This window comes from Hippopotamus amphibius, chromosome 16 (genome assembly GCF_030028045.1).
Source record: "Hippopotamus amphibius kiboko isolate mHipAmp2 chromosome 16, mHipAmp2.hap2, whole genome shotgun sequence".
Lineage (NCBI taxonomy): Eukaryota > Metazoa > Chordata > Mammalia > Artiodactyla > Hippopotamidae > Hippopotamus > Hippopotamus amphibius.
Window position 1 is genome coordinate 53,083,405 of NC_080201.1, and position 26,927 is coordinate 53,110,331.

Consider the following 26,927-nt stretch of genomic DNA (forward strand, 5'->3'; position numbering starts at 1 on the left):
TGGTGCTTAGGGGAGAAGTCTGTAACCCCATGGCCATCTGGGGACCAGACTGGTACAACCAACACCCCTTCTCCCTTTAGAGCGGGCAGCCACACAGGTGTGTTAAACAGCTTTAATCTCGGTCATTGCGGCTTCTCAGCACAGTAAGAAATATTGCACATGATCAACATGTTTTGTTCAGGGAATGGGGACAAGGGTGGGGGGGAATCACCTTCTTAGAAAGTACAACCCAAGTTGGGAGGGCAGAGGGGGTGGGGAGAGAACCCTCCCCATGCCTGTGGCAAAGTGCAGGAGCCCCCACCCCCAAACTAACCTGAGTCCAGCCCCTCTGGGGAAAAAAGGGGTACATGAACTCCCCCTACTCCACAGGCACCTCCCTGTGGCCCAAGGCCCACACTACCCTCCAGCTTGCAGCCCTCACACGAGCCATTTTGCATAAAGTACAAGTGAAAAGGTCTGAAGGTAACACGCTCCAGGTTGTGTACAAGGGCTCGGTGGAGGGAGACTGTGCCCCCTGCTTCCCCTCAGCTGCCCCCCGTCACAGGGAGGGAGCTGTGGGGAGAGGGGGGATAGACAAGAGGAGCAGGCCTCATTCCGCCCCAAGCCGGAAAGGACGAAATGGCTTTATATTGGGGAGGAGGTAACCATCCTGCCCCGCCATTCCTGCCACCTACATACTGTCCATGTCCCGACGGGGGGTACGGTGGGTCTGGGGTCTTCTCAGGAGCCCCTCACCTGCCTGTGGCAGCTGTGGAGGGACCTGAGGGAGGCGGTGAGGGCTGGGGGGGCCCCTCCCAGCCAGGCTGTCCGGGCCCCGGCTCTGGGGGCGGAGGCAGCGGCGGGGCAGCCGGAGCCGTGCCAGAGTCCGAGCCAGGTGAGGTGGGATCAGGGCCCCCAGCAGGGCTGGGAGTGGGGACAGGGGCAGCAGCAGTGCCAGTGGGGGGCGGTCCAGGGAGTGGGGCCTCAGCTCCCGGGGGCTGCTCTGTGGGAGTGGCCGCCTGCATGATCTTCTGGCGCACCTCACGGATCTTCAGCTGCAGACAGACCTTAGAGGGGAAGATGTCTGCGTAGCGGGCCTGGAAGGCTGCCGTGGCCTGGGCTGTGGACAGAAGGGTGGGGGGCGGGGGGCGGGGTGGGAAGGGCAGGGTGAGATGAGTGGGTAGGCCCCCTACAAGTGCCCCCAAAGACTGCAAGACCTGCTCACCTGATGGGAAGAAGCCATGGTCCTGGAAGAGCTGCATGACCAGGGCCCGGCGCTGGTCCAGGGTGCGCCGCAGCGACGAGTACGGCACCTTCTCGTACTCCAGCTCCCCAAGCACGTCCTCCGCTTCTGCACCTGGGAGCAGCACAGGGGGCGGTCACGCCCTGGCCGCAGCCTGGCCCTCCACCGTGCGAGGGTCCACTCAGCCCGCAGTGAATGCCCCTTCACAGTGCGCTTTAGGAAGGGGACCCGCCCAAGGTCATGTGGCAGAGAAGGGGGCCTGCTGAACCCCAGAACCCACGCCTGACGGCTGTCCTTCCTCTCAGCGACAGCCACCCCACCCCTCCCGTCTTTAACCCTGTTCCTGAGACCCCCTACCCCTCTTGGAGGCCCTAGGACCCCCACAGCTCTGCCTGCCACCACACCGGCACCTGTACGGTCAAAGGTGAAGATGTCGCCCTCGCACTTGGCACTCTTGGGGGTGTTGGGCTCCGAGCTGCAACTGGAGCGTCTCCTCATCTTGCGCTTGGGCGAGGTGGGGTCCTCGGGGGCTGAGTCCAGGTCTGGTCAAACAGAAGCAGGCTCAGCAGAGATGGCCCCAATCTGTCCCCCACCTACCCTGGGTGCCTTGCGCGCGCCTACCAGTGGAGTTCTTCCTCTTCTTGCGGTAGGAGCCCAGGATGGCCCGGGGTGAGGTGGCCAGAGACTGCAGGGTAGGCGAGGGCAACACCTCCTCAGGCCGAAACTCAGGCAGCTCAGCAAAGCGCTCTTCGAAGTCCACCTCCGACAGGACCCTGCTGGAGAGCGGGCAGGGTCACCTCCTCTGCCCCAGCCTGCAGCTGCCCCCTCTGCCACCAACCCACACACTCCGAGCCCCCCAGCCCATGCTCACTTGTCCACAGAGTCAAAGGTCTTCTTCAGGGGCGGGGGCCGCACCTTCACCTTCTTGCCGGCACTAGCCGCCTCCTTGCGCTCAGGGGTGTCCCCGGCTGCCCTCCCACTGCTGCCCTCACTGCCGCCGCCGCCGCTGCCAGGGGCTGGGGCTGGAGCCGGGGCTGGGCTGGGAGGGGTGGGAGGCTCCCCTCGGCTTTCCAGGCCCATCCCGGGGACGCGCCAGTCTGAAGATGAGCTGGGGAATTTGCTGGCCTGGGATGAGGAGGGCAGGGAGATGGAGAACACTGGGTTCAGACTCACCGGGGCAAGACCCAGAAACACAAAAGATGAATACTGACCACTGAGACACAGAGCCGTGGGGAAGACCCAGTCATGCAGGCAGACAAGCAGCAGGACAGAGAAGGACCCACAAGGGCACGGCTCCGATAGGGGCGGAAGAGACGTGGGACCGAAGAGCAGACGGGGGCCGAGGGGCAGAGCCAGGCAGCAGGGAACCCCCAGGCCTGCTGAGCACTCACCATGGTCTCAGGGCCCTTGGCACTGGTCCGCTCCTCAGCAGGCGGGGGCGGCGGGGGACTGCTCCGGGCCGGGGGAGCCCAAGTCTCCGGGGGCAACAGAGGGGCTGGTGTCGTCGGCCGCCCCTCAAGCTCTGACTCAGATGCAGGGGGCTCACGGGCCGGGCCAGGCTCCAACGGCTGCCGGGGTGCAGGGCCTGGCCGCCCAGGGGCACTTGCCTCAAAGGAGCCCACGGGAATGCTGGCGATGGCCGCCTTCACTTTCTGGGGGGCCTTGGGTGTGGGCCGCTGGGCCTTGGGGGCCACTAAACTGTAAGTCATGGAGCCTGCTGGTAAAGAGAGTATTTGCTGAGCCAGCCCTGACTGGAGCCCATCCCCTGGGTCTCCCCACTCACCCCGCCCTCAGTTGGCCCAACACCCACCTGTGGCACTAGGGAAAGGGCTGGTAGGGGCTGGGGTGGCCGTAGCAGGGGCCGGTGGGCCCTTGGGCAGGATGGTGGCAGCAGGTTGGGTGGCGCTGGTGGCCACAGTGTAGACCAGGCCTGGGGGAGCCTGGGATGGCTGGGCCAGGGGTGCTGAGGAAGTGGGTACAGGGCTCCCAGGGTAAAACGCTGTGATGACAGGACCAGTGGGGGCTGCACAGGTGGGAGGCAGCTGGGGACTGGGCACGGGCGACACGCCCACCTGGCCAGGAGCCAGCAGTGGGGCTTGGCCTACAGAGAGAAAGACAGAGGAGAGGCAGAGAACCAAGTTAGGGCGGGAGCTGCCTCAGCCCCACCCTTGGTCCCCAGCTGCCTGCCAGGCCACCCCTCACCTGAAAGCAGGGGCTGCACAAAGGCGGGGCCGCTGGGCCCCAGCGAGGTGAAGCCTAGGGCTACTGAGCTCGTGGGTCCATACGACGTCACTGTCCCAGGCTGACTGGACGCAGGACTGGTGCCCAGGGGCAGCGCATGTCCTCCCGCTGACTGCACGTAGGTGATCCTGCAGCCAGGAGAGGAAAGGAGATGTAGGCAAACGGACCCCACCCAACCACTTCTCTGCCCTGACTTCCAGATGAGGGCTCAACTGCCCCTACCTGGTGGAGGAGGGCAGCAGGACCTTCTGAGGCTGTGAGGTGGGGCCGGGGAGCGGGGCCGGGCTCGGGGGCGGCACCAGGCCGCTGGGCGCACTCACAGGCACCGGCGTCAGCTGGATGACCTGTGGGCAAGGACACCACGGGCTGAGGGGAGCTGGGGGAGGACCAAGACCTCGGAGGCGGGGTCTCCGCAGAGACACAGAACACAGAAATCAGGATGGGGGTGGGAAGGGAGAAACAAAGGAGAAGATGACAGTGAGAGACAGGAGACACAGAGAGACAGGAGACACAGAGAAGGAACAAGATGCAAACACTGCGGGCAGAATCCAGATGCACAGAGACATCGAGCAAGACAGCAAGCAAGACAGAGGCCCAGGGACCAAAAGGGAGAGAAGAAGGAGACTGAAAGAAAGGCAGACACAGAAGCCATGGGACAAAGGGGCCAACACCCAGGAAGAGAAGAATGAGGGACAGGTGGGGCCACCACGGAGGTGCCCTTACCTTGCTGGGTGGCTGAGCACCGTTCTGCACAGGTACTGAGAAGGGTGGGCTCACCAGGGGCAGTGGCTGGCCGGCCCCTCCTCCCCGCACGGACATGCTAGGGGTGGCCAAGGGCACCAGTACCTTCCCAGGTAGCAGCTGGGCTGAGCCACCCGGGGGTGGGGCCTGCACAGGAGAAACTGACTGGGCTGCAAGTTGAGAGACAAGAGAGCAGGTGGTTACAAAGGAACTGAATAGGCCTGTGGCCCCTCTCCTTGAGCTGCCCAACCCAGGCCTCACCTTTGGGGGGTGGGGCGGAGGGTACGGACTGCAGGATGGGGATGCCAGGAGTGGGTGCGGTGGCAGCCAGGACTTTGCCGTTGGTGGAGGTGCCGGGCGGGAGGGTGAAGCGGATGCTGGTGGTGGGTGCAGGGCCGCCAGGAGCCGCTGCCTTGGTCCCAGGGGCTGGTGCTGGGGCAGGCGCCACTTGAAGTTGCTGGGGCAGCGTGGGCAGAATGTACTGCACCTGGGTGATTCCCCCAGCCTTGCCCAGGGGACCGGGCTGCAGGATGCCCAGGGGCATTGGCCCATTTGGGCCACTCCCAGCACCTGCTCCTGAGCCCGCAGCCGCCCCACTGCCAGGGCCCCCCTGAGCAATGAACTGGACAGCAGGGGGTGCTGGGGGCCCATAGCCTGGGGTGCCCACCAGCAGGTTGGTGACGGTGGCAGGCGCCTTCCCCACAGTGCCTAGCAGGGGCCCAGCCACCAGATGCGGGGCTGCTGACGTGGCTGCTCCCGACTTCTTGTCCGAATACACTAAGCTGACACCCAGCGGGGAGCCCCCAGGTGCCCGGGACCCAGTGACTGCCTCAGTCCTGACACAAGCTGTGTCACTTGGAGACGCTTCTGCCCGGCCAGAAGTGGGAAAAGGCTTAGAGGCGATGGGCACAGGAGTGCTGCTGACAGGCCGCACCACACTGGTGACCATGGTGGCGGCCGGGCGGGACAGGGGGGCTGCTGGGGCCCCATAGGCCAGCGATGGGGCTGGGGCCGAGGGCACGCGAGCGCCGCTGCCCTCCCGTTCCTCTTTGTTTGAGGGCGAGACCAGTGTCTGCAGGACACTTCCTCCCCCGCTGGGAGGTGCCGCAATGACTGAGGGGCCTGGTGGCTCCAGGCCCCCCACGCTTTCAGGTCTCTTGCGCCGGAAGGTGGCAGGATCCGTGGGGAGAAACCGGGTGGCCTTAGAAGGTGTTGCTGGGCCCCCAGTTCCAGGGGGTGGGGGCCGTAGGGGGCCTGTTGTGCTGCCCTGACCTGACTCCTGGGCCTTGAAGGTCCCTGAGCCCAGTGGGAAGGAGGTGGCTGCGGAGGCTGAGGAGGAGGCAGGCGAGGAGGAGGAGGAGGATGGGGTGGGCCCGTAGCCTTTGCCAAAGCCTGCAGGTGGATCTGGGGGCCCTGGGGGCTCAGGGTCTAGCGATGGTCGGCAGTGAGTAAAGGAGGAACGGATCACAGGTGAGAACACCTTCCGGCCAAAACCCTGAGTGGAAGGAGAAGGGAGACACGAGGGTGTCAGGGCAGCCTGGATATCCACACCCTGCCCACCCCCACTTCCCTGTCCCACCTGGCAACCAGGCCAGCTGAAGGCCTCCACTCATCTAGGCTGCAACCCGGTTCCCCATGGAGCAAGCAGCTCGCCCTCTCTGCACCTTAATCTCTCCCTCGGTCAATGTACAGAGAAGTAACACTCCCCTGTCCCAGGACACGCGGGACCGGACAGCAGCAAGCCCCAAGCCCTCACCTTGCTGCCCTCTGGGTCCTCCCCAGAGCTGTCTCCACTCTCACTGTCGGTCACCCGCTCCTTGCACTTGAGGTCAATGTCAGTGGTGCTGAAGCCATCGTCAGCTGGAGGAGCAGAGGAAACAGTGCTGGTAAAGGGGTGGGTGCAGGGCTGCCCAGGAGAGACAGTCTGGAGCCTGGCTCTGGCCTCAGCTCTGCCCCAAGTCGGCAGTCTAAGTGTTGCTCAGGAATGCTGGCCCTTAGCCCAGGTGTGCCCACCTGCCCGCCAGCAAACCCTAAGAGCACACTGGTAACAGCACCTAACACTGTGCACCAATGGCCCAGCCACGCCTGTGTCCTCCCAGCTTCCTGTCTGGCCTGGGGCTTCTTGAGGGCAGGGCTGGGCTTACTCAGTAGAGCCTGAACTGAACATGCCCGCAATCACAAACAAACGTGGAAGGGAAGAAAAAGCAGCTGCCTAAGGGCCCTGGACCAAATCTCCACCCACCCTCCAAACCTTAGCCTGCCACTCCCTGGATAGGATTCTGGGCCCTGCAACTGCTTACCAATGACATCATCATCCCCTTCCTCCTCACAGATGACCATGCGTTCCTCATCACTGGTCATGTCCTCGCTGGCTGCACGCTGGGCACGGGAGGCCCGGGGGGGCAGCAGTGGGGGCCGCCCACTGGCCGCCAGAGTGCCTCCCTCACCGGGGGCTGCAAAGGGGCCTGGGGTCCCATACTGGGTGGAAGGTTTGGGGCCAGAATAGGATGCAGGGCCAGACACCATCTGCAGGACAAGTGCAGGGAGAGTTCAGCGAGTGCCACCACCTTGGGTAGCCCTCCCTGCTCATCGCCACTACCCCCGTGGCCTGCACTCCAGACCTGAGTCAGTTCCTGAAGTGCCTGGCTGTCTACTTCCCCGCCATCCAGGCTGTGGACCCCGCTGTGGGAGAAGGCTCGGGGCCGGGCCGAGCCAGGTCCGCCGACTGTGTGCAGACGTTCAGCCCCACAGGAGCCACTCCCCGGAGCCTTGGTGTCTGAGCTCAAGAGCGTCTGGGCTGTGACAGACAGGAGCTCCGAGGACACTGTCAGGCAGAAGAGAAAAAGTGTTGCAGTCAAGAAGCCTCCTCCCAGCACCCAGGCCGACCAAACCATCCACAGATATTTCTAGAAATTCAGCAGAAGCAGGCTGGACTTCCTGGGCCACCTGGCAGCAAAGAGATGCCACCCACCAGCCCAGCATTTCCCTCTGGTTCCTGCCCTCTGGGGCTGCGAGGAGCAAGCCCATTGCTCCCTGAGAGGCAGCCTTTCTGAGAGCGTGAAAGCCTGGAGACAGGTACGTGAGGTGTTGCCTAGCTAATAACCACTGGACTGTCTGAGCCTCTATACCCTCATCTCAGAGACAAAGGAACATCTCCTCCCGCAAAGTTGTCAGCGCAAACACACAAGGTCACTCCAGAGGAGCACCTCAGAACAGTGCGGGGCACACTAAACACCCTCAGTCAGCAGAAGCGGCCACCGGGGAGCTTCCAACTGTGGTCCTGAGAGCCAGGCAAGCTGGGGTTTAAATTCAGGCTCTACTACTTGCTCGTTTTTTGTGACTTCGAGCAAGTGATTTTGCCTCTCTGAGCCTCGGTTTCCTCATCTGGAAAACCAAGCGTAGTTTTGAATACTAGAGATGATACTCTCCTCGGTGCCTGTCACATAGTAAATGCTCAGCATACGGCTCTTGATAATGAGAATTCTGTTCAGAAATTTGACCTATTTAGGCCTCCCTGACTCCTTCACACGAGATAAGTGCCGGTTCCTTTGTGAGTAAGGGTCCTCAAGTAAAAGAGAGAGAGCTGAGAGGAGCTTATTGGGAAGGGAGTGAGAAGCACAGGGGAGGCTGGCGGCGGGGCACAACAGCCACGGGGCCCACTAACCTCCGGGGGCAGCGGCGGTGCCTGTCTCCGACATGCTCCGCTCCCTCGGCTCCTTGTGCCCTCCTGCCAGCCCCAGGCTTGCAGGCTTGGCCTCTGAGCTGGACTTCTTCCGGTCCTTGTTGCACCACTTCCAGTCTGGGTGGGCCTTAAAGTGGGCCTCTTTCACCTGGCAGAAGAGGGCAGGAAGACCCTTCACTCACCTACCCTACCAGAGGAAGCCAAGGAGCCAAGAGGCGGTGGCGTTACCTGGAAAGCCAGGTCGTGGTACTTCTGCTTCTCCTTGGGCCCCAGGGCATACCACCACTCGCCCAGGATCTTACTGACGGTCCGGTTGTCCTGGTTGGGGTGACGCTGGTGGACCAGGGCCCGGTGCCGCTTGCTAAAGATCATGAAGGCATTCATGGGCCGCCGGATATGGTCCTTCTCTCTCTGCAGTAGACACAGGCCCAAGCAGGATGGTTAGGACTGGGGAGATGGGCTGGGGCGGCCACAAGGTGAGCTGGGGATGGGTGCAGATGAGGCACCTTGTTGGGGCTGCGTCCATCCTTCTCTGAAGATGAGTCTCGTTCCTTTGGCAGGGCACTGAGGGACTGGGTCCGGCGTTTCCCGGGCGGCAGGGGCAACTGGATCTCAGGAGACATGATGGAGAGGAAGCTGTGGAGGTTGCGGCAGGCACAGTGAGAGCCGTGTCTCTGGCCACACACCCTTCCTCCCCAGTACCAAGACGCAGGGCACTCACGCATCGTCGTGGTCACTCTCTGTCTCACTGTCCAGCCGGGGCTCTCCTGGAGGACCAGGGGCCTCCTCCTCCGTGCTGGGAGGGGGGCCCTTTCCAGGTTCCACCACCCCCAAAGTGTGGGGGGGTCCGGGCCCTGGGCTCTCAGGGCATGTGGCTCCAGGGGGCCGCCCAGGGTCAGCATTCCCTGTCCCGCCTGGTGGCTGCTCGTGAGCAACAGCTGCCGACTCAGCAGGTTCTGGGGGCAGAGCGGCAGGCAGATCAGAAGGTCCCTGGGCCATCTCGACCCCATCCCCATGCCCTCCCACAGCCTCCCACCCCTCACCTTTACTCTGGCTGGAGGCCACTTGGTGGCTGGCAGGTTGTTGGGCCTCACTTGGCTGCACAGAGGGGTCAGGCTGGCTGGGCGCCAGGAAGGGGACTAAGGAGTGCCAGGGGAACACGGCCACAGAGCGAGGTTCCACGTTCGTCCACACTGTGGGAAGGAATCAGTTGAGCTGTGTAGCAGGAGAGCTTGGCCTTGATCCCCAACTCAAACTCCTTTCCACCCTGGACAAGGTGGCGCCACCCCTTCTTTACAACCCCTTCCCCAATCCCAGAGCCCCCTAGGCTCATGCATGTGACAACACTCAGGAAAAACTCCTCCCTAAAAGATATCTAGATTTATAAGAAAGAAAAACAGAAGCAGAGAAATAGTCCTCACACCCCACTCGCTCCCCACCTCCACCAGCCTTGCCACCAGGGACCAGGCCAGAGGAACAACTGAAGCCTGTCGCAAACCAGGCCATGGTGGCTTGCCATCTCACTCTCTCAAGGCCCCAAGACCTGAGCAAGGCTGGAGACCCTCCCCCAGTCACGCCACATTCCTGTCACCACGTTGCCATCTGACAGAGCCCCTCACCTTGGCCGCACGCTCCCTTTCTCTTTTCCTGAGGCAGATGGCCCAATCCACCGCCCCCCTTCACTACCCACAGGGCATGGGGTCTCAGGCCTTTTCCCCTGCCTCCTTCCTCCTACCACAGACCCCAGGAAGCCAGCCCTGACCTTCTTGGGCTGGGCACAGGTGGCTCCAGCAACTCCTTCCTCCTCAAAGAGTCTACTGCCCATGTAGAGGCCTCCCAGCCTCCCTCATTCTAAACCCCTGAGCTTATCTCTGGTGTAGTGTCCAGCCCCCTTGCCCAGAAAGATGGGAGGACGTGGTAAACTCTTCAGGAGAAAAAGCACAGGCAATAGGACAGACAACAGAATTGTTATAAGACTGCCCAGGCAAGACAACAGTGCCAGGTGTTTCCTTGAGGATATGCACAGGAAGGTACTTCCCTCACCAGGGGGCTGATCCTAGAGGTTCAACCTTCTGCTCCAGGAGCTGGGTGGTAAGAGAACCAGCCCTAGGCTGCACTCCTGGGGCTGGTCCAGGCTGGGAGTGGGCTTCCCCCTCATTGCCAGCTCCCTGGGGGAAGTGCAACCAGCAGAGAAGGCCCCTGCTCGGGGAAGACCATGAAGAGAGGAGGGAAACGCCCTAGCCCTGATCCCTATCATTCCAGGCTGCCCCGGATCTAAATCAATCTGACCTGGGCTAACCCCCTCCCCCCACCATGCCTTCAGAAGGCTGGCCCAGGGGGGCCCCTATGTGAGGCACTGAGGTGCTGACAAAACAGAAAGTAGACATCAGGGCCACAAGAGAGGAACAAAGAAGCCAACACTGGAAAGGACTCAAGACACTATGAAGATCCCCTCCCCTACCACTGGGGCACTGGAGCCCCAAAAGCCTGCTGGGCCCTCCAAACCCATAACAGCCTTCAGAGACCCAGACCTGTCCCTCTCTTCACAAAGATCTTTCCCATCAAGGCCTCCTCCATCTTCTGCTGGGTGGGAAAGAAGGGGCCCAGCAGACAATGGGAGAACAGTCCTTTGGTCCGGTCCCCCCTGAACTCCTCCCCAGTGCACTACCCTCCAGGTTCTTGGGTCTCTCTCTCTGAAAAGCAAACCACAAACACCACTCTGTTCTGAGCAAACAGTGCCTCACTCACTTCCCAAGAACCTGTCCTTAGCCCCACTACTCAATCACAGCCCCCAATCCCTTCCCCTTCACTCTTACACACCTACGACCAGAAGGTCTCAAGCTGCTCCAATTCTAATCCATGCCCGAAGCCAGGTACTCTGCACCCCTCACCTCCCATGACAACATGTTCCACTACACACCTAAACACCACAGCTGTCCCCGGCTCCTCCCCACTCTGCACTCCCGTCACTCCGCTACACTCCCACCTGCCGTCACTAACCACTCGGCCCAGCCGAGCTCTGTAACTTTCCCCTCTACTCTGCCTCCACCTTTTTCTTACTATAACCCCATCACCATCACTCCGCACTCAGCACCCCGACACCTTGACCCCTGCAGTCTCGAGGCCCAGGTGCTACTGACCGAACATGCCGAGGCCACGGGAGGCCGCGCTGGACGCGGGCACCAGGGGCCTGTGGGCTGAGTACATGGTCCGGCGCGGGGGGGGCCCGGCCGGGGCTCGCGCCTCCTCAGCGGCCGCCGCCGTTCCGCCCGCCGCCGGCTCCTCGGCCGCCGCCGCTCGGGCCCGGGGGGAGCTGGAGGCCGTCGCCGCATGCCCCCCCCCCCGCCGCCCCCCCTCCGGCCGCCCCACGCGGGGGTCTCCGCCGGACGCGCCTGCGCACAGCGCCGCCTGCCTCCCGCCGCCCGGGGGGCGGGGGGAGGTCAGAGCGCGCCGGCCCCGCCCCGCCCCCCGGCGCGCGCGGGGGCCGTCACGGGGCGCGCGGCACTGGGGCCATCGGCGCCGCCCCCTCCTTCTCCCTCCTCCCGCGCGGAGCCGGGCGGGCGGGGCAGGTGGGGCGGGGCGCGGCGCGCGTGCGCGGGGGCGGCCCCCTCCCTTCCCCGTTCGCTGGCTCGCTCCCTCCCTCCCTCGCAGCTCCGGCGGGTAACGGCTCTGGCCCCGCGCGCCCCGGCTGCCGGCGCCGCGCCCCGCCTTTCCGGGCCTGGGGCCCGCGGCTCAGCGCCGGGTCGGCCTCCGGCCCCGGGCGGGCAGACGGACGAGCGTGCGTGCGTCCGTGCGCTCCGAGCGAGCCCCGCGCCGAACCACCGCCGCCTCCCCGCCCCACCACTACTACGCGTTCCCCTCCCCCCGCCGCACCTCCTCCCGCCCCTTCCCCGCTTCCCCCGCGGCCTTCCGCGCAAGCCCGGCCCACCGCGCGCGAGCCCATTGGCTGTCGCCGCCGCGCGCGGGTCAGGCCCCGCCGCGCCCGCCCCCATTGGCCGCCCCGGGGGAACGTCAGTCATATGCAAATAAGAACAGGGCGGGGCGGGCTCCGGTTGGACCCAAGCCGGCCCGGGGCGGGACCGCGGGAGGAGGGCGGCAGGGAGGGCGCACTGCAGTAAAGGCACCGAGCCAGGGGGGCGGTTCGGGGCGCCGCGCTGCAGAGGCCCGGGGCGGTGGGTGGTGCTTGTGTGTGTCCAGTCCGCGCGAGGAACACGCTCACGCGCGGCTCGGCCCACCTCCCTCACTCCCACTTGGGCACGCACGGCCCCTCAGGGCAGATGAACTGCGTGTAGGGTTGGGCAAGCCACGCCTGAGCCCTTTCCAACTCTCACAACAGCAGTCACAAACTCGCACACACACTCCTCATAGCAGACTTTCCTACCACACCCATTATCTCATACACATCTCAGTCACATGTACCCTCGGTCTTACACTTACACACGAAGTCAAACACCTGGAACACCTGCTCACATAAATGTACTACCTCCCACACTAACCGTCCATTACTCTCACCCACCATCACACACACTCATTTCTCACCCATCCTCTTCACGTCATCCATTTCATACATGACCTGTCATACATGCTTCATCAAAGCATATCCTCATCACACATCCACCAGCCCATGTGAATCATCATACACACAACGTATCAAACAGGCAGAATTATCTCATACACATCCAGCTACTGCTTGCCCACTGCACACATCCTACATCCCTCCAACACAACCACATACTCATATGGCCTTCCTGACACCCCCCCCCCCACCCCCAACACAGGTAGCTCTCACAAATGCCATCATACTGACCACACACACTATATAAACTTACCCTGGTGGGCACTAACTTCAGTACCCTAGCGCATCAGGTATACAAAGTGCCATGGGCCATTCACCATCATTCAGCTACCCTGCCTGACACTTAGCAGCCACCTGGCACCCTCCACCTCACAGTGTAAGGCAGGGGGTCACCACTCTAGGCTGGGAGCCACCGTTTCCAGAAGAAGACCAAGAGGAAGAAGGGAAACTAACACTGGGGCTACTATGTGCTGGGAGCTTGTATATATAACCCTGCGCATTGAATCCTCACAGCCACTAGGGAAGTGAACTTTATTATGCCTGTTGTTCAGATGAGAAAATGAGGGTCAGAGAAACTGAATAAATTGTGCAAGATCATGCAGCCAGGACATAACAGCCCAGCACTCCAACTCAAGTGATCTTTCGCTACTGAAAATTTAACGTCAGAGTAGACACAGGCAGAGACTCCCAACAGAGGTCTAGGAATATGTTCAGACAATGATACCAGATAGACTGGTGAACCAATGTCTCCGTCTGGTCTCTGACTGGTGAAAGGTCAGAGGGATACAGACAGAGACTCAGTCAAGGTCTGAGGCCCACCAGGCAGAGAGGCAGAGGCCTTGGATCACCCAAGAGGAGCCCTGAGGCCACATCCAGTAAAGACAGAGGCCTGTCATACCAGGGCAGGTAAGGATTGCACAGGCTCAGACTGACCAAGACTGGGCTCCTACACAGGTGGCGTCTGTGATAGGCACAGACAAACCCTCTTCCCAGCCTTCTGCACCTACAGGCAGAGATGAAGGCATGAAGAGGGGGCAAAAACCCGGTAACCTGAGCCCAAAGGGAAAGGGGAGGTCTGTAGCCCTCTGACCTCCAGAGGCTGCAGGGCCAGACACTTGGCTGTGAGCCTGGAGAGACCAACAGAGGGACTATTAGGTGACTGCCCCCTCCTCCCTATGCAGCCCCAGACTCAGACCCTCCATTACCTCACTGCCCCAGGGACTGCAATATGAAGCAGAAATCAAGGCTGAAATCAATGTGGCCTGCTCTATCTCCCCACCACTGCCCCCTCCTCTCCCCACCGGTGAGTCACCTACTGGCAAGTTAACCCCTTCCCCACTGAAATGCAGCCCAGGGACTGAGCTCAGAGGAATCCTACCCCCAGCTCCCCCACTTCTGTTGGGTGAGAAAAAGAGCTAAGCCTGGCACAGTAGGGAAAGAGGGCCCCAGACATCTGGGAGGGCTGCACATCTGGTAGAAGACAGTGCCCACATAGGAGGGATGGGAAGAGGCCCCTTACAGGGTAGGGTACAGCCAAGTGGGGGCCCAGCCTAGCAGGGAGGGGCTGAAATCCGGGCGGGAAGGGCCCCCCTGCCCCGGGCACTGGGCCAGCCCTATACTTAGCTTCCATTGTTCAGAATGGAGGAACCCTGGGTGGGGGTGACTAGGAGTGGAGAAGAGGGAGCAGGTCCTGTCCCCAGGCAGCTCCATCTCTCCAGCCATCCCCAACCCTAAGTGGGGCCTCCCTAGTTGGAAAAGTCTGGGGAGGTTCCCCAAACCAGGGTCCCAGGCCCCATCTGAGAGCGGGTGCATCGCCATCCTTCTCTCAAAGCAGGTACTAGGCCGAAATCTGATGCGGCCACCCCCTGCACCACCCCATAACCAACTCCACAAAAGGTTTGGCCTCAAACAGTCCCCACAGCACCACCCCACCCCAGCCTGGGGACAGGGAGCCCAGAGAGAGACAGCAACTGCCACCCAGGGTGGCACAGGCTGAGGCCTGCCCAGAGGCCTGGGGCGCACAGCCAGGGATGCTGACAGACTGAGGGACAGGCAGACATGCTCTGAACTCACGGGCCCCCGTTTATTGAGCCCGAGAGGCACCGCGCCCTGCCGCCTGCGGCTCCCCACCCTGCTCTGCAGGCCCGGGTCCCCGCCTCGGCTCACCACCCCAGTGTCCCCAGCTCCCCTCACCCGCTCTCCACATACACACCCACCCACCCACCCACCCCGGGCGGCGTCGGCGACTGCCAGGGTTGCCTGGGGAACGAGCCGAGGATTGGGCTGGTGCTGCTCGGGAGGGATGGGGGCCTAAAAATAGCGCCAGGGTGAGTCAGTGTGAGTGGGGCTGGGGTAGGCACGGGGACCAGAAGGGAAAGAGAGGCAAGCGAGAGGTGTGGGGGAGGCTCCCCAGGGATTGGGAGATGGGCGCGATAGGATGGAGAGCGGGATGTAGATTTGGGGGTAGAAAAGGGGGTTGAGGGGGAGTGTGCAGGCGCCGGGGCTGGAAGGGCTGGTGCGCGCGGGCTGAGGGAGGCGCCACTGTCTGGGCGGAGGAGGGGGCGCCGCCCTGCGTTCTCCTCCCCAACCCCGCGCTCACGAGATTTTCCACTCGCCGCCTGGGCCGCAGCCAGCCCCCGGCGGGCCCCACAAAGCTGCTTTGTCCCGGGAGGGCGGGCGGGCACCCGGCCGGCCTGACACCCACGCGGGCCGCGGCGGGGCGCGGGCCAGCTGGCACGCGAACTGTCTGCTGGGGGAGGGTCCCCCCCCCCAGTCCGAGGCCGCGGCCGCGGCCGCGCAAGGGTTAATGGTGCAGGGACGGGGGGAGCAGGTCTCGGCCAATCGGCAGTGGCGGGCGCGACAGCGGCCAATGGGAAGGCTGGAGGCCCGACGCCCCGGGCCTACCCCCTGGGGCGCGGGAATGGGCGCGGCCCTCGCTAGGTGCAGGTCGGGATCCACAAAGCCCCCGGTGCACCCTGTTTCTCTGGCTGCTTCGCAAGAAACAGGCTCAGGAGGGGGTAGGACCTTGCAGTCAGCAGGCGGTACAGTCAAGATTTGAGCCCGGGTCGGCCTGGCTTCATAATCAGCTTTTCCACCGAAATGGGGAGACAGGGGTTCCCTGGCCCAAGCCCCCAAGCGGAGCGGGAACAGGGGACCGGGTGCGGGCGGAGGCAGCGGCGCGACAGGCTAGGGTCCAGCCGCCTGCGGTGCAGCCGCTGCCGCCGGTGGTAATGGGAGCCAGACGCCGTCGTCGCCGCTAATGCGCCTCCCTCCCGGCCACTAATGGAGCCATTAATGCCGGGGCGCCGGGGGCTGCGGGCCACACACACCACCACGCCGCGACGCATGCGTGCGCCAGCAGCCCCGCCACCCGCCGCCGCCAGGAGGCAGCCTGACCCCTTGCAGTGCCTGGCGCTGGGGGCTCTTCCAGGAAGTCTCCAAGACTCACTCCCGCTACCTCAAAGAAACCTCTTCTCTCCTCTCTCCGGCAAATCATCCTCTTCTTCCCAGCCTAGGTCTCCTTCCTTTCCAGGGATCTTTGACACCCTGATCCAACCCTTTCCCTCTAGTCTAAACTCTCTTGGCTCTTCACGGGCTGACATTCAAGCGTGGCCTGGCTGGACCTGTCCTCCTGGGCACCCTTCTGCCAAGCCTAGGCTCGTGTCACTCCAACCTCAACTGGCCACTCAGAGGTCATGCACTTTCACCCCTCCTGGCCTTTGCTCCTGTGGCTGCCTAAGCCTAGATGGCCCTTCCCTTTCTTTCACTACCCTGAAATCCACTCATTCCTGCTTCAGCTCAAATGTCAACTCCCATGAGAAGCCTACCTGAACCCCCCTCACTGCCTCACATTAAGTCACAGAGTTGCCTCTCTCTCTGGCCTCCCCAGGCTCTGTACCTCCTTCCTCTCATCCTTGCCTGTGCCTGCATCATCTGCCTTAACCCGCCTGCTTACCCCAGGGCTGCTCAGCCTGGACCTGGTAGAGGGATGAGAGTGACTTCTGGAGGAAGAGAAGGGGTTCACTGTTTAAGACAAAATGGAAATCCTCGTGGGAAGAATCTGGATCTGGGGAGTCAGTGGACCCTCAGCTCCTCTTTGGGCCTCATTTTCCTAGACGTACCCAAGCATAGTTGATGGAAGCTGCCTGGTCTCTGAGGTCCTACCAGTTGGGGTGGACTACACGTGGGACTCAGTTAAATGGAGCTGGTACCGAAGTGTCTGCTGAAACGCGATGGGGGTGGTGGTGATACGAGTGATCTAGGTCATGCCCTCGAGCAGGTGGGTGGGCACAGGAACTGCTTTCCTGCTGCTCCCCTACAGCCGGATCTCCTAGCTTGGCCCCAAAGCCCCCGCCTTGCTGCCTGTCTTGGGAACAGGTGCTTGGATGTTGATGGGTCTGCAGGATGGCTCCCGACACCCCTCAGCAGGTTTCAGGGACAGCAGTGGGCATTTAATTTGTCAAGGAACAAAAGGGGGCTCCCAGGCCTAGACATTCTCCCAACACTCCCCAAGAAGGCAGCAGGAGACCTGGTGCTTAGCAACTATCCACTGACTTAAAGGCACAGAGTTCCTGATGTACACAGAGTTGGGGTGGGGGCTAAGATAGGGGAAGCATGTGTCTAAAGAATGGGAGAAGGAGGGCCAGAGGAGAGGCCAAGGATGGACCAGAGACAGGATTCCAAGATGGGGGCACCAAACCAGAAAGAGGGTGGAATGAAAGCTCAGACAAGGACTAATGTCTAAGGAGGTACAAACCAGGAAAGGCAAAGAGAGCAAGACTCAGAAAGACAGAAGTCCAGAGAGAGAGAGACTCAGGCCCAGAAATAGAGACCTAGACAGAGACAGATATAGGAACCCAAGGGAGGGACAGATAGACATACAGTGGCTCAAATAGGCAGACAGGCCCAGGAGGAGGGGCACTGCCTGTCAAAATGGGGAAACCAGGCAGAAGCTGGGAGCTGGAAGAGAGGCCATGCCAGGAGCAGGGCTGAGACATCTGGCCTCCTGGGCCGGGGCTGCAGGCCCTGGGGCGGCTTCCTCTCCTGGGGAGCAGGAGGGAAGAGTCAGAGGGAGGTGGCAATGGCAGCTGGCTGGCCTGGCCATGCACAGAATGTGGAGAATGCCGGCCCGCCTGCTCCGGCAAGTCCCCCAGCGGAAGCAAATGCCTGGCGGGGGGCAGAAGCAGGCAGGCTGCCCTGGGCCACCCCCTCACACCTGCTGCCCTGACGGAGGGTCAGGCCCTGGCATGGGCGGGCAGAAGGGGCCAGGACTATAGCCTCCCTGTGCCGCTGGGCACAGTCTGCCCTATCTGGGCCTCAGAAGGAGAAGGCCCCAAGGTACCTACCTCCCAAGGGTTTATGGAGGCCTCTGAGAGAAGAACAAAAGGGCCTGCTGGCTGGGAACCTGAGGGCAGCCTGGATATCTCAGCATGGGTGTAGTCAGGGAGGCGCTGCTCAGAACGGCCAGGACAAGCACCGGACAAGTTCTGACGACCAGGTGGCTGCCAGCAAGGGGCCTCCCCTCCCTGAACCTCAGTGCCCCCCCTCCCCTCGACAACAAGGCTGGTAATCCCTATCTCAGAGTATCAGGAGGTTTCAATGAGATGGCCCTATGCCTGAGGCTGGGTACATGGTAAACATCCAATAAAGAGGACTACTGTCATTGTTCTTATAATTGTGAGTGACTAAGAGCCTGGGCTCTGGAGCCAGACAGCCTGGGTTCAAGTCCTGGCTCTCCCTCTTCCTAGCTGGGGGACCTCAGGCAAGTCACTGCCTCTGGGGCTGCAGTTTCCTCTTCTGTCTACTGGAACTGATAATCCTGCTGACCTCCGGGGTGGCTGTGAGGATTCAGTGAGTAAAGGCTCAGTCAGTGCTTACTGAGCAGTGTACCAGGCACATGCATGGATGGTACTCAATACTTTATTATTACTGTTACTTCTAGTAGGAAGAGTCCTGTGAGCTAGAGATCGATCGAGGCCCAGTCCTGCCCCTCCCTGGCTGGGTGACCTTAATCAGGACTCTTTTTCTGTCAGGGCCTCAATTTTCCTCCTCTGGAAAACGGTGGCAGGAACCCCTGCTGGACCACCCTGGTAGGTCTCAGGTCACCTGCATAAATGCCATCCCTCCCCACACGGCAGCAGTGAGGGTCATGACTGACCGATGCTATGTACGAGGGCGATGTTGGGGGCTGTAGGCATGCAGGGGGTGGGGGCTGAGGGGGATGCTTGGAGTCCTTCAGCTTCAGCTTCTTCATCTGCCTGAGGATAGAAATCCCTGCTGTGCTCACTCTGTGGAATTTTGCTCATATCAACTACAATAACAAATGTAAAAAATGTCGGGGGCAGGGCAAAAAACAGTTCACAACCTCAGTATATGAGCTTGAGGGGCAAGCATAGTCCTTGGGTCCCTCTGCCCTGGGTATGGGCTGGAGCTCAGTGAGGGCTGGGCCTGGGCCCCTTCCTACCTGGGTCTTTGCCCCAGCCCAAGACACAGAGGCTCCTACCCAGATCCACAGCCCAGCCTCCTTCCTCCCTGGTCTCCCTGCCTCTGGTCTCAGGGGCTGGAACTCACCCTCTGTGGTACAGCGGTGGTTGGATTGGCTCAAAACCTTCCATGGCTCCCTCAGTACCCTCTATGCTCTGACCCTTGATGTACTGCTCACCAATACAGCTACACATCCCGACACTCACCCACTGTCCAGAGCCCTTGACTTTATAGATTCAACTTCCTTCAAATTCTTGCTTTCGCCTCAAGGTCTTTGCACAAACTCTTCCCTCTGCCTGAAGGTCCTCCTGCTGGCCTTGCCAGGCTCCCTCCTGCACACTCTTCAGGTCTCACTGGCCCCTTCTCCAAGAAGCCCTCCTTGACTTCCCATGGCCTCCTGGGCTTCCTCCATCGCAGCAGCCCTGACCACTCTGGACAGCTACTATCTGGGGACAAGTCTGTCTACTCCAAGGACCTTGAGCCCTGTGAGGACAGGGCTGTATCCTTAGCATCAGCCAGCACAGGGCCAGGCACAGAGGGGGGCCCTCAGTCAACAGTGAATTATTAAGTAAATAAGAAAAAGATGCTAGGGAAGGGGCTGGTGACGGGTCTGTCACCCTCCGGGAAAGTTGCTCTGACAAGGCCCAGGCCAGCTGGCTCTCCAGCACCAACTCAGAAATGCCACTGCCCCCACCCCTGGCCTCAGCCCTCTAGCCACACTGGCTGTCCTTAGCTGTGCTCCTCCTGGCCTCAGAGCCTTTCCATCAGCCTCCTAGGAGGTTCTTCTGTTCCATGGTTGCCGGTTCGGACTCATCCTTCCACTCTTGGCTTACACGCCCTGTCCTGAGGGCAGCCAGACTAGGTTCACACCTGGAAGCCTGCCCACCACACTCCCAGCTCCCCGCCATGGCACTGACCACACCTATTTACCAGGTGCAGCGCTGCTATTTACCAGGTGCGGCAGTGAAGATGAAGGCTCCAGTTCTGGTCCTGCCACCACCTGGCAGAAGGACCCGATAGAGCCTCAGTCTTCCCATCTGTAACCCAGGACTATGGCCAAGTGGTCACGAGCCAGCCCACCTGGGTTTGAAGGCTGGCTCCAGGATTTACTAGCCATGTGACCCTGGCCAAGTTACTAACCTGACCTCAGCTTCCTCCAGTTTTTTTTTTTTTTTTTGGCTGCACCATGTGGCTTGTGGGATCTCAGTTCCCCGGTCGGGGATCAAACCGGGATCCCTGCAGTAGAAGCACAGAGTCCCCACCACTGACCATTGGACCACCAGGAAATTCCCAGTTTCCTCTAAATGAGCATAATCAAGGCAGGGTCCAGTATGTCGTGAGTGCCACGTTAAGGGGTGGATGTGAAGGTTGGGTAAGATAACCCCCTCCCAGTGCTTATCACGGTGATGCCCCTGCCAGTCCTCCAGACATGGGAGTTGTCATCACAATTATCATCTCTGTCACCCCATCAGCTCCCTGGGGGCCTGGCTTTGAGCCTGCACTCAGGGAAGGTTTGCTAACTGATGGGTCCTTTGAGAGTGCATTCCCAGCAGGAGGTCTCTGGAAACACTGCACTGAACCTTCAAAGTCCACTCCTGGGAATTTTGGCGGTCCTGTGGTTAAGAACCACGCTTCCACTGCAGGGGACACGGGTTTGATCAGGGAACTAAGATCCCGCATGCCGCATGGTGCGGCCAAAAAAAAAAAAGAAAATCCACACCCTTACCTGACACGTGAATTCCCAGCAGAACATCTGTGCAGACAGGAGGCCAGCCTCCCCTTGAATCCCTCCCGAGGTGAGGAGCTCACCTCTCTTGTCACAAGTGGCCCTATGCAAAATGAGCCCTCACCCAGCCCATCCACCTGAACCTCTTACCTGTCCCAGGCCGGCCCATGATGACTTCTTTTTTGGGGGCAGGATGGCTGGTGTAGCTGCTGGGCACCAGGACGGGCAACAGGGCAGCGGGTGAGGGGTGGAAGGCCACTGGCTGGAAGGGCGAGGAAGCCAGGCCAAAGGTGGGCATCGGCTGGGCCACAGCAGTCGGCGCGGCTGGAGGCACAGTGATGGGCACAGGGGCCGGCAGAGGTGGGGGCAGGCCAGGCTTCCCACTGGCCACCCCGGGGGGCACTGGGGTCTCTCGGCAGCCCCGCCCAGGTCCCCCGGCCCGTGCCTCACTGCCAGTGCCCACCTCCCCAGGGAATTTGGAGGGCAGCGGCACGTCGGGGTTGCGGACAATGACGGGTGAGTCCCGCTGCACAGCGGGCACCCTGCGCACGGAGGGCCCAGGATCCGAGGTCAGGCCGGCAGGTGGGGGCAACAGCAGCAACGGCGAGGGCTGGCGGGAGCGGGAGAAGGGCACGGCGGGCGACACAGCACGGAAGCCAGCCGGCGTGGAGGGTGTAGGTGTGTGGGACACTGAATCCACACCAGAGTCTAAGCTGTCGCTCTTGGGGAAGTCTGGGGCGGTTCCTCCCCCTGCTGCACCAGGGGCCCCCAATGCCCCTGGGTGCGGCAGCAGCTCTGTCTTCCGTCGCCCAGGGCTGATGGGCACAGTAAAGGTCAGGTTGGTCTGGAAGGTGGGTAGGATGCCAGAGGAATGGCGCTCTCGGGGGGCAGGTGGCGGTGGGTGGGGGCCCAGGTCGGGTGGTGTCAGCACGCCTGCCTTAGGGGTGCTGGCACTCAGGTGGCGACTGCGAACGGCAGTGCGTTGGATGACCGGCGAGGCATTGATGGGGCTGAAGTTGGCAGGGCGGAAGCCGAAGAGCGGTGAGGGTGAGGGTGACGGGGCTGGTGAGAAAGGTGACTGCGTAGAGACGGGGGAGAAGGAGGGTGTGCCGGAGCGAGAGCTGCCCAGTGACACCAGCATCACAGCTGCTTCACACTCATCGAACTCAAAGCGTGACAGGTCAGCAGGGGCCACTAGGCGTGGACGTGAGTCTCCGCGGGCTGCCACGCTGCTGGCCTCACTGTCCCGAGACGTCTCATCACCCCAGTCGAACTCGGTGCTGCCCTCACGGGCCGCCACGCCAGCCGGCCGCCCAGCCCCACCTGGGCCACTGTCCGCCAGGCCCTCCATCTCCTTGGTTCGCATGGACAGGTGGCGGGAGCAGTAGCCCCGCCGCTGCGACTCCTTCATGCAGCCATCTCTCGAGCACAGCCGTCGCCACTGCTTGCCGTTGAATTTCTTTCGAATTCCATTGGGTGTGCACACCACGTCGCCCTTCTTGTATTTCTGCTGGGCTGCTGTCAGCGGCGTGCGGGCCCGGGCAGCTGGCGCAGCCCCCTTCTCCAGAGAGGCCACGCTGCTGCTCCGGCTGCCACCCTGGCTCCCCTCCTGGCAGGGTGAGGGCTGCTCGCCAGGGCGGCCTGGGCCTGCGAAGGCTGGGGACTTGGGTGGCGGTGACAGGAGCTGGGGCGGGGGCAGTGGGAGCAGGGCCGGGGTGCCCAGGGCTGGCGGGTGCTTCTCCTCGCCCTCCTCACAAGCCCCCAGGGTGCCACCAAAGCTGATCTTGGAGACCTCAGCATCCTCAGGCTGCTTGGGGTCCAGGGCAGCAGGGCAGTGGGGAAGGGAGGCCCCCGGCTCGACCTGCTCCTCCTCAGGGCCCGCTGGGGGCTTCCTCAGCAGGGCTTCGGGCTCCCAGGGGGGCCGCAGCAGGCGCAGGCTGGAGCGGGCCACCCACACCGCCTCCTCGGGGTCTCGGTGTGCTGGCTGCGGTGGCTGCGGTAGGGTGGCTGCTGGGCCCAGCTGGGAGCTTGGGCCTGGACTGAAGCGGACCTTGTAGGCAGCTGGCTTGGTGGCCACCTCTACCACCACACCCTCACGGTAGGCGGCCACACCGGGCTCTACACAGGTACAGACCGCTGTGCCCACCACCAGCGCGCCTGGCGGTGGTGTGGCATCCAAAACCACATCCACGCCACCACCAGGTGCCCCTTCGTAGAAAGTCAGGGCCCGGTCCCCAGGGAACTGCACACCCAGGTCCTGGCTTCGGCGCACCTGGCGCACCACAGCCGGCAGGAAGAGCCCGTCCCCACGCCGAGCCAGCACTCGCTGGGACCGCAGCTGCCGCAAGTCATAGCCACCACTGGTGCTGCCAGGGGGCCAGGGGCCTAAACCACAAGCTTCGGCTGGCTCATCTTCCAGGTCGGCTGAGTGCTCGCTGGCTGTGTCGGTGGAGGAGGAGCGGGTGGAGGTGGGTGGCCGTGGAGGCCCCCCCAGGGCTCCCGCCTCCTCGGGGGTCCGTGCCCGCTCTTCAGGGGCACCAGCCACCCCACTGCCGCCACTGCCAGCCCCATGCTCCTCCACATACTTCTTCTTGGGCGCTCGTGACTTGAACGTGGCCGTCTTTCGGCTGAGGGAGGGCTCCCAGCGGCCTGCCTCCCCCTCCACTTTGGGTTCCTCGGCTGGGCCTGGGGCCGGGTCGTCGGGGTGCAGCTCTGGGGGCAGCCCTTCAGCCCCAGGGCCCTGCTCAGCCTCCTCCTCCTCACCCTCCTCAGCCTCTTCTGGCCCCGGCTGCTGCTGCTGCGCCTCATCGTCTTCCTCCTCTGGCTTGTCCCCCTCCCCAGCCCCTCGCCGCCTCAGGGCCTTGGCCCTGGTGGCTGGTGGGGACCTACCACCGCCGCCAGAACCTGGGAGGCCGGCACACGCCTTCTTCATTGGTTTCATCTTGTGTCCACCTGCAGGGTGAGAGGACAGACAGGGATCGTTGGAAGCAACTCAGGAACACCCCAAGACCCAGTGTGCCCCAAGACTTCCTACTTGCTAAGGCCACTGCCTCAACTCCATGGTCCCCAAGGTCTCCTTCCTGGCTGTCTTCAACTCATGTGGGCCCCTGGCCAGCACCCAGACACAGACGGGCACCCATGTCCCCTGAGCTATACACCCTGCTTCCTTGGGGACCCTCACATAGTCTGCTTCCTCTGCAGAGGACAGTAGGTGCGTGCACGCACTCTGACTGCCCCAAGGGGACACGAGAAGCAGGAACAGCTCCTGCCTGTGGAGCACTCACTTTGGGCCGAGCCCTGGGCTGAACTTGCCTTTATTAACCCGTCTCATCCTCACAACAGCCCTAAGAGCCAGATGCTACTATCAGCCCCATTTACACTTGAGGAAACTGGAACACAGAGAGATCAAGCAACTTGTCCAAATTCATGCAGCTAGGAAATGGCAGAGTTAAGATCTGAACCCAGGCAACCTGGCTCCAGAGTCTGTGCTCCTAACCATTTCAGTGTGCCGCCTGTCACATGATCCAGAGGGCACGCTTCCTTGCACGGTCACTGTCCAGAGAGCACACGCACTCACTCACACACACAGGCACAGGCACAGAAAGGGAGGTGACTGGGCTGCGATGTGAGCCTCCCTCTACACTCCCCCCCCCCCACCCCGCCCCGGGCAGCCTGGCATGGCCAGGCACTGTGGGAAGGAGTGGGCAGCTGGGCGTCCCGAGGGACAGCTGCCCACTCTGCTCCGCACCCCAGGCCTGCCAGGTATAGCCATCTCCCCAGATCCCGGCAGGGAACAGGCAGGGGCACGTCTGGGGCAAGAGCTCATACCCAGTGCTACCACAGGGCCGTGCATAAGCGCGCACACACACACACGCACGCGCACACACACACACACGGCACACACACGTCATCACACAGTGGGACACAAAGCTACACCCCAGGGTTTCACTGTCCCACTGTATGGGAGCCTGCCCCTCCCCCCACAGCACCCAGCATGATAACCGAAAGCCCAGCCACCCTCCCTCTGGCCTGCTTGCATCCCGGCCCTGACTGGGCTGGCTCTGGCACGGTGGCTGAGCCGACTGGACCCCCCAGCCCCCATATATGCCCTCGGACTCCAGGTGGGGGTAAGTGGGAAAAGGTCAAAGAAAGCAGGACAAGCCCAGCAGGCCAACCTCACCCACTTCCTGAACAGTCATTACTGCCCGCCCCCTTTCAAGCTGCCCTGAGAAAAGAGAAGGGAAAAAACTTTACTCTGAAGTGACTAAGAGAACCTGAGAGGCCAAAAAGGGGGCCTCTGGGAGGGTTGGGGGATCCAGGACCATAAGCCAAACACAATCAAAGGCACCCCTGACTCAGTCTGCAGGCTCCCACAGCAGCCCTGACCTCATGCTCTCCCACCTGGGGCCTGCTGCTCCTTAGGATCCTGCAGTCCCAGGCTGTCCCTTCTCTGAGCCAATCCTGGGGTCCTCGGAGGCAGAGACTGGAGGGCCTGGGGCTTCTCATAGTCCCCAAGTACCCGGGAGTTGGGCAGCCACCACCACCTTCTCCCCACTGACCCGCTGGGCCACCATCCTGGGCACTGAGACCGGGCCCAACACAAACCTTTGCATACCCCACCCAGGGCCTACAACCACACTGCCTGGCACCCCTGGACCCTGCTGCCTGACCCAGCCTCTCCACACCAGAAGCCAAGCCTCTTTCTTTCCCCTGGGGCCTACTCTCTTCCTGTCCACTCCTCTCTGGATAACTCCCACCCAAGGCCCTGTGGGCCCTCACCTCCCTCAGAATCTGAGCAGCAACTCCTGAAGCCCATGCTGGCCCAGGCTGGTCCAGGCTTTTCAGGGTCTCATGTCCTCTGTTTCCTATCAGGCCTCCTGGCACCAGCTTCTCTGCCACTCTCTCTCCCATCCTGTCACCATCTCTATGTCTCTCTTCACAGGCCCTAGGCCCCCTCCTCAGGCACCCCCTCCTTGTCACCCTCATCTGTCTCTGTCACCACCTCCTCCCAGTCACTCTCATGTCAGCCATCTCTGGACCTGTCACCTTCTCTCCCCATCACCTCTCCTTGTCACCCGCTCCAACTCTGTCCCCTCCCTCTCCCTGTCACCCTGATCTAGTCCTGTCACCCCTCCATTCCTGTTACCCATTCTCTGCCCACCACCCCCTCCTTGTCACCCTTTTTCTCTCACTCCTCCTCCCCACCACTTCCTCCACTCTGTCCCCCCTTCCCACCACCCCACTCACCCCTTTTCCCCTGTACCCCCTCCCCGTCCCTGCCACCTGTCCCCTCTCGGCCCCCAGCACCCCAAATCTCCCCTGCCCGTGTCAACCCTAGCCCCGCCCCTCACCTCGGGAGCAGCGGGGTTTCGGGGCGGGGGGCCGTGGCCCCGACTCGGTCCGGTCCGGTCCCTCCCCGCCCCCCCTCCGGCTCTCCCTCTCGATTCTCCCTTTTTTTTTTACTCCAACACACAAAATGGTGAATGGACCTGCAACAGCTGGAGCAGCCAGCCAATCAGCGGCCACAACCCCGCTGACCGGCGCCATCCTAGACCAATAGATATTCGGAGTCTGGTCGGCTCCGCCTCTCAACGACGAGCGACGCTTACCACAACCAATCGCGCCCACCCGGCAGCGCTAGGGGGAGGGGCCAAAGTCCAAGATCGGCCTCCCTCTGGGACCGACACCAACCTGAGCCTACGACCGCCTGATCAGCCTAGGGTCCTGCCCTACAACAAGTGATGGACACCAGCGTTGACCAATCGTAGTCCGTCTTAGAGCAGAATGACGAATACAGTACCCAGTCGTCTTGCACTCTAGGCCGGAACCCAGCCTCTGTAAGGGACAGTAGCCAATGAAATGCAAGAAGGCGGGGCTAAGTGACAGACTCTCCAATGAGCAGGCTTAGAAGGCGTGGCCTGAACGTTTGTTGACCGGCTAGTCGCAATTCCTGCTGGGAATGGTAGTCTTCTTACGTGTCCGGCCCATAGTCGACAGTACATGGCAGACTACAACTCCCATGTGACAGAGTGCCTGGAGCTCTGAAGAACCCGTGCTAGGAGAAAAAGTCGAAAGGGCAGTTCCTCGTGAGTCTCACTTGACGCCAGGAGCATCTTAGACCCAGGGCCCCGACTCACCCGGATTCCCGGCTCTGGCGTCGCTGCTGGCTCCTCTCAGTGGCGGCGGTAGCGGCACAAGGGGGAGGTGCGAGGAGCAGCCAACCGCCACCCGCGAGCCCCGCAGCCAATCAGCAGCG

The 26,927-nt window shown here is 62.1% G+C and overlaps 1 protein-coding gene across 11 annotated transcripts; it reads right to left on the minus strand.

Moving 5' to 3' along the window:
• Window positions 1–104: 104 nt before the first annotated feature.
• Window positions 105–26,849, minus strand: CIC (capicua transcriptional repressor). 11 transcript variants are annotated; one of them, XM_057711777.1, is made up of 22 exons: window positions 26,809–26,849; window positions 26,363–26,726; window positions 20,822–23,623; window positions 8,930–9,079; window positions 8,608–8,842; window positions 8,393–8,522; window positions 8,115–8,297; window positions 7,869–8,034; window positions 6,826–7,028; window positions 6,505–6,730; window positions 5,961–6,064; window positions 4,466–5,699; window positions 4,187–4,374; window positions 3,686–3,807; window positions 3,425–3,591; window positions 3,033–3,323; window positions 2,614–2,939; window positions 2,094–2,347; window positions 1,844–1,998; window positions 1,633–1,764; window positions 1,205–1,336; window positions 105–1,099 (listed from the first exon to the last, which is right to left on the minus strand). In XM_057711777.1, the coding sequence occupies exons 3-22, from the start codon at window positions 23,610–23,612 to the stop codon at window positions 732–734; spliced, it is 7,557 nt and encodes a 2,518-aa protein (XP_057567760.1). In that variant the 5' UTR covers window positions 23,613–23,623; window positions 26,363–26,726; window positions 26,809–26,849; the 3' UTR covers window positions 105–731. The 11 variants fall into 11 exon arrangements, with proteins under 11 accessions (XP_057567760.1, XP_057567761.1, XP_057567762.1 ...); XM_057711778.1 differs by lacking the exon at window positions 26,363–26,726 and having other exon boundaries at window positions 26,809–26,842; XM_057711779.1 differs by lacking the exon at window positions 26,809–26,849 and having other exon boundaries at window positions 26,363–26,772.
• Window positions 26,850–26,927: the final 78 nt, after the last annotated feature.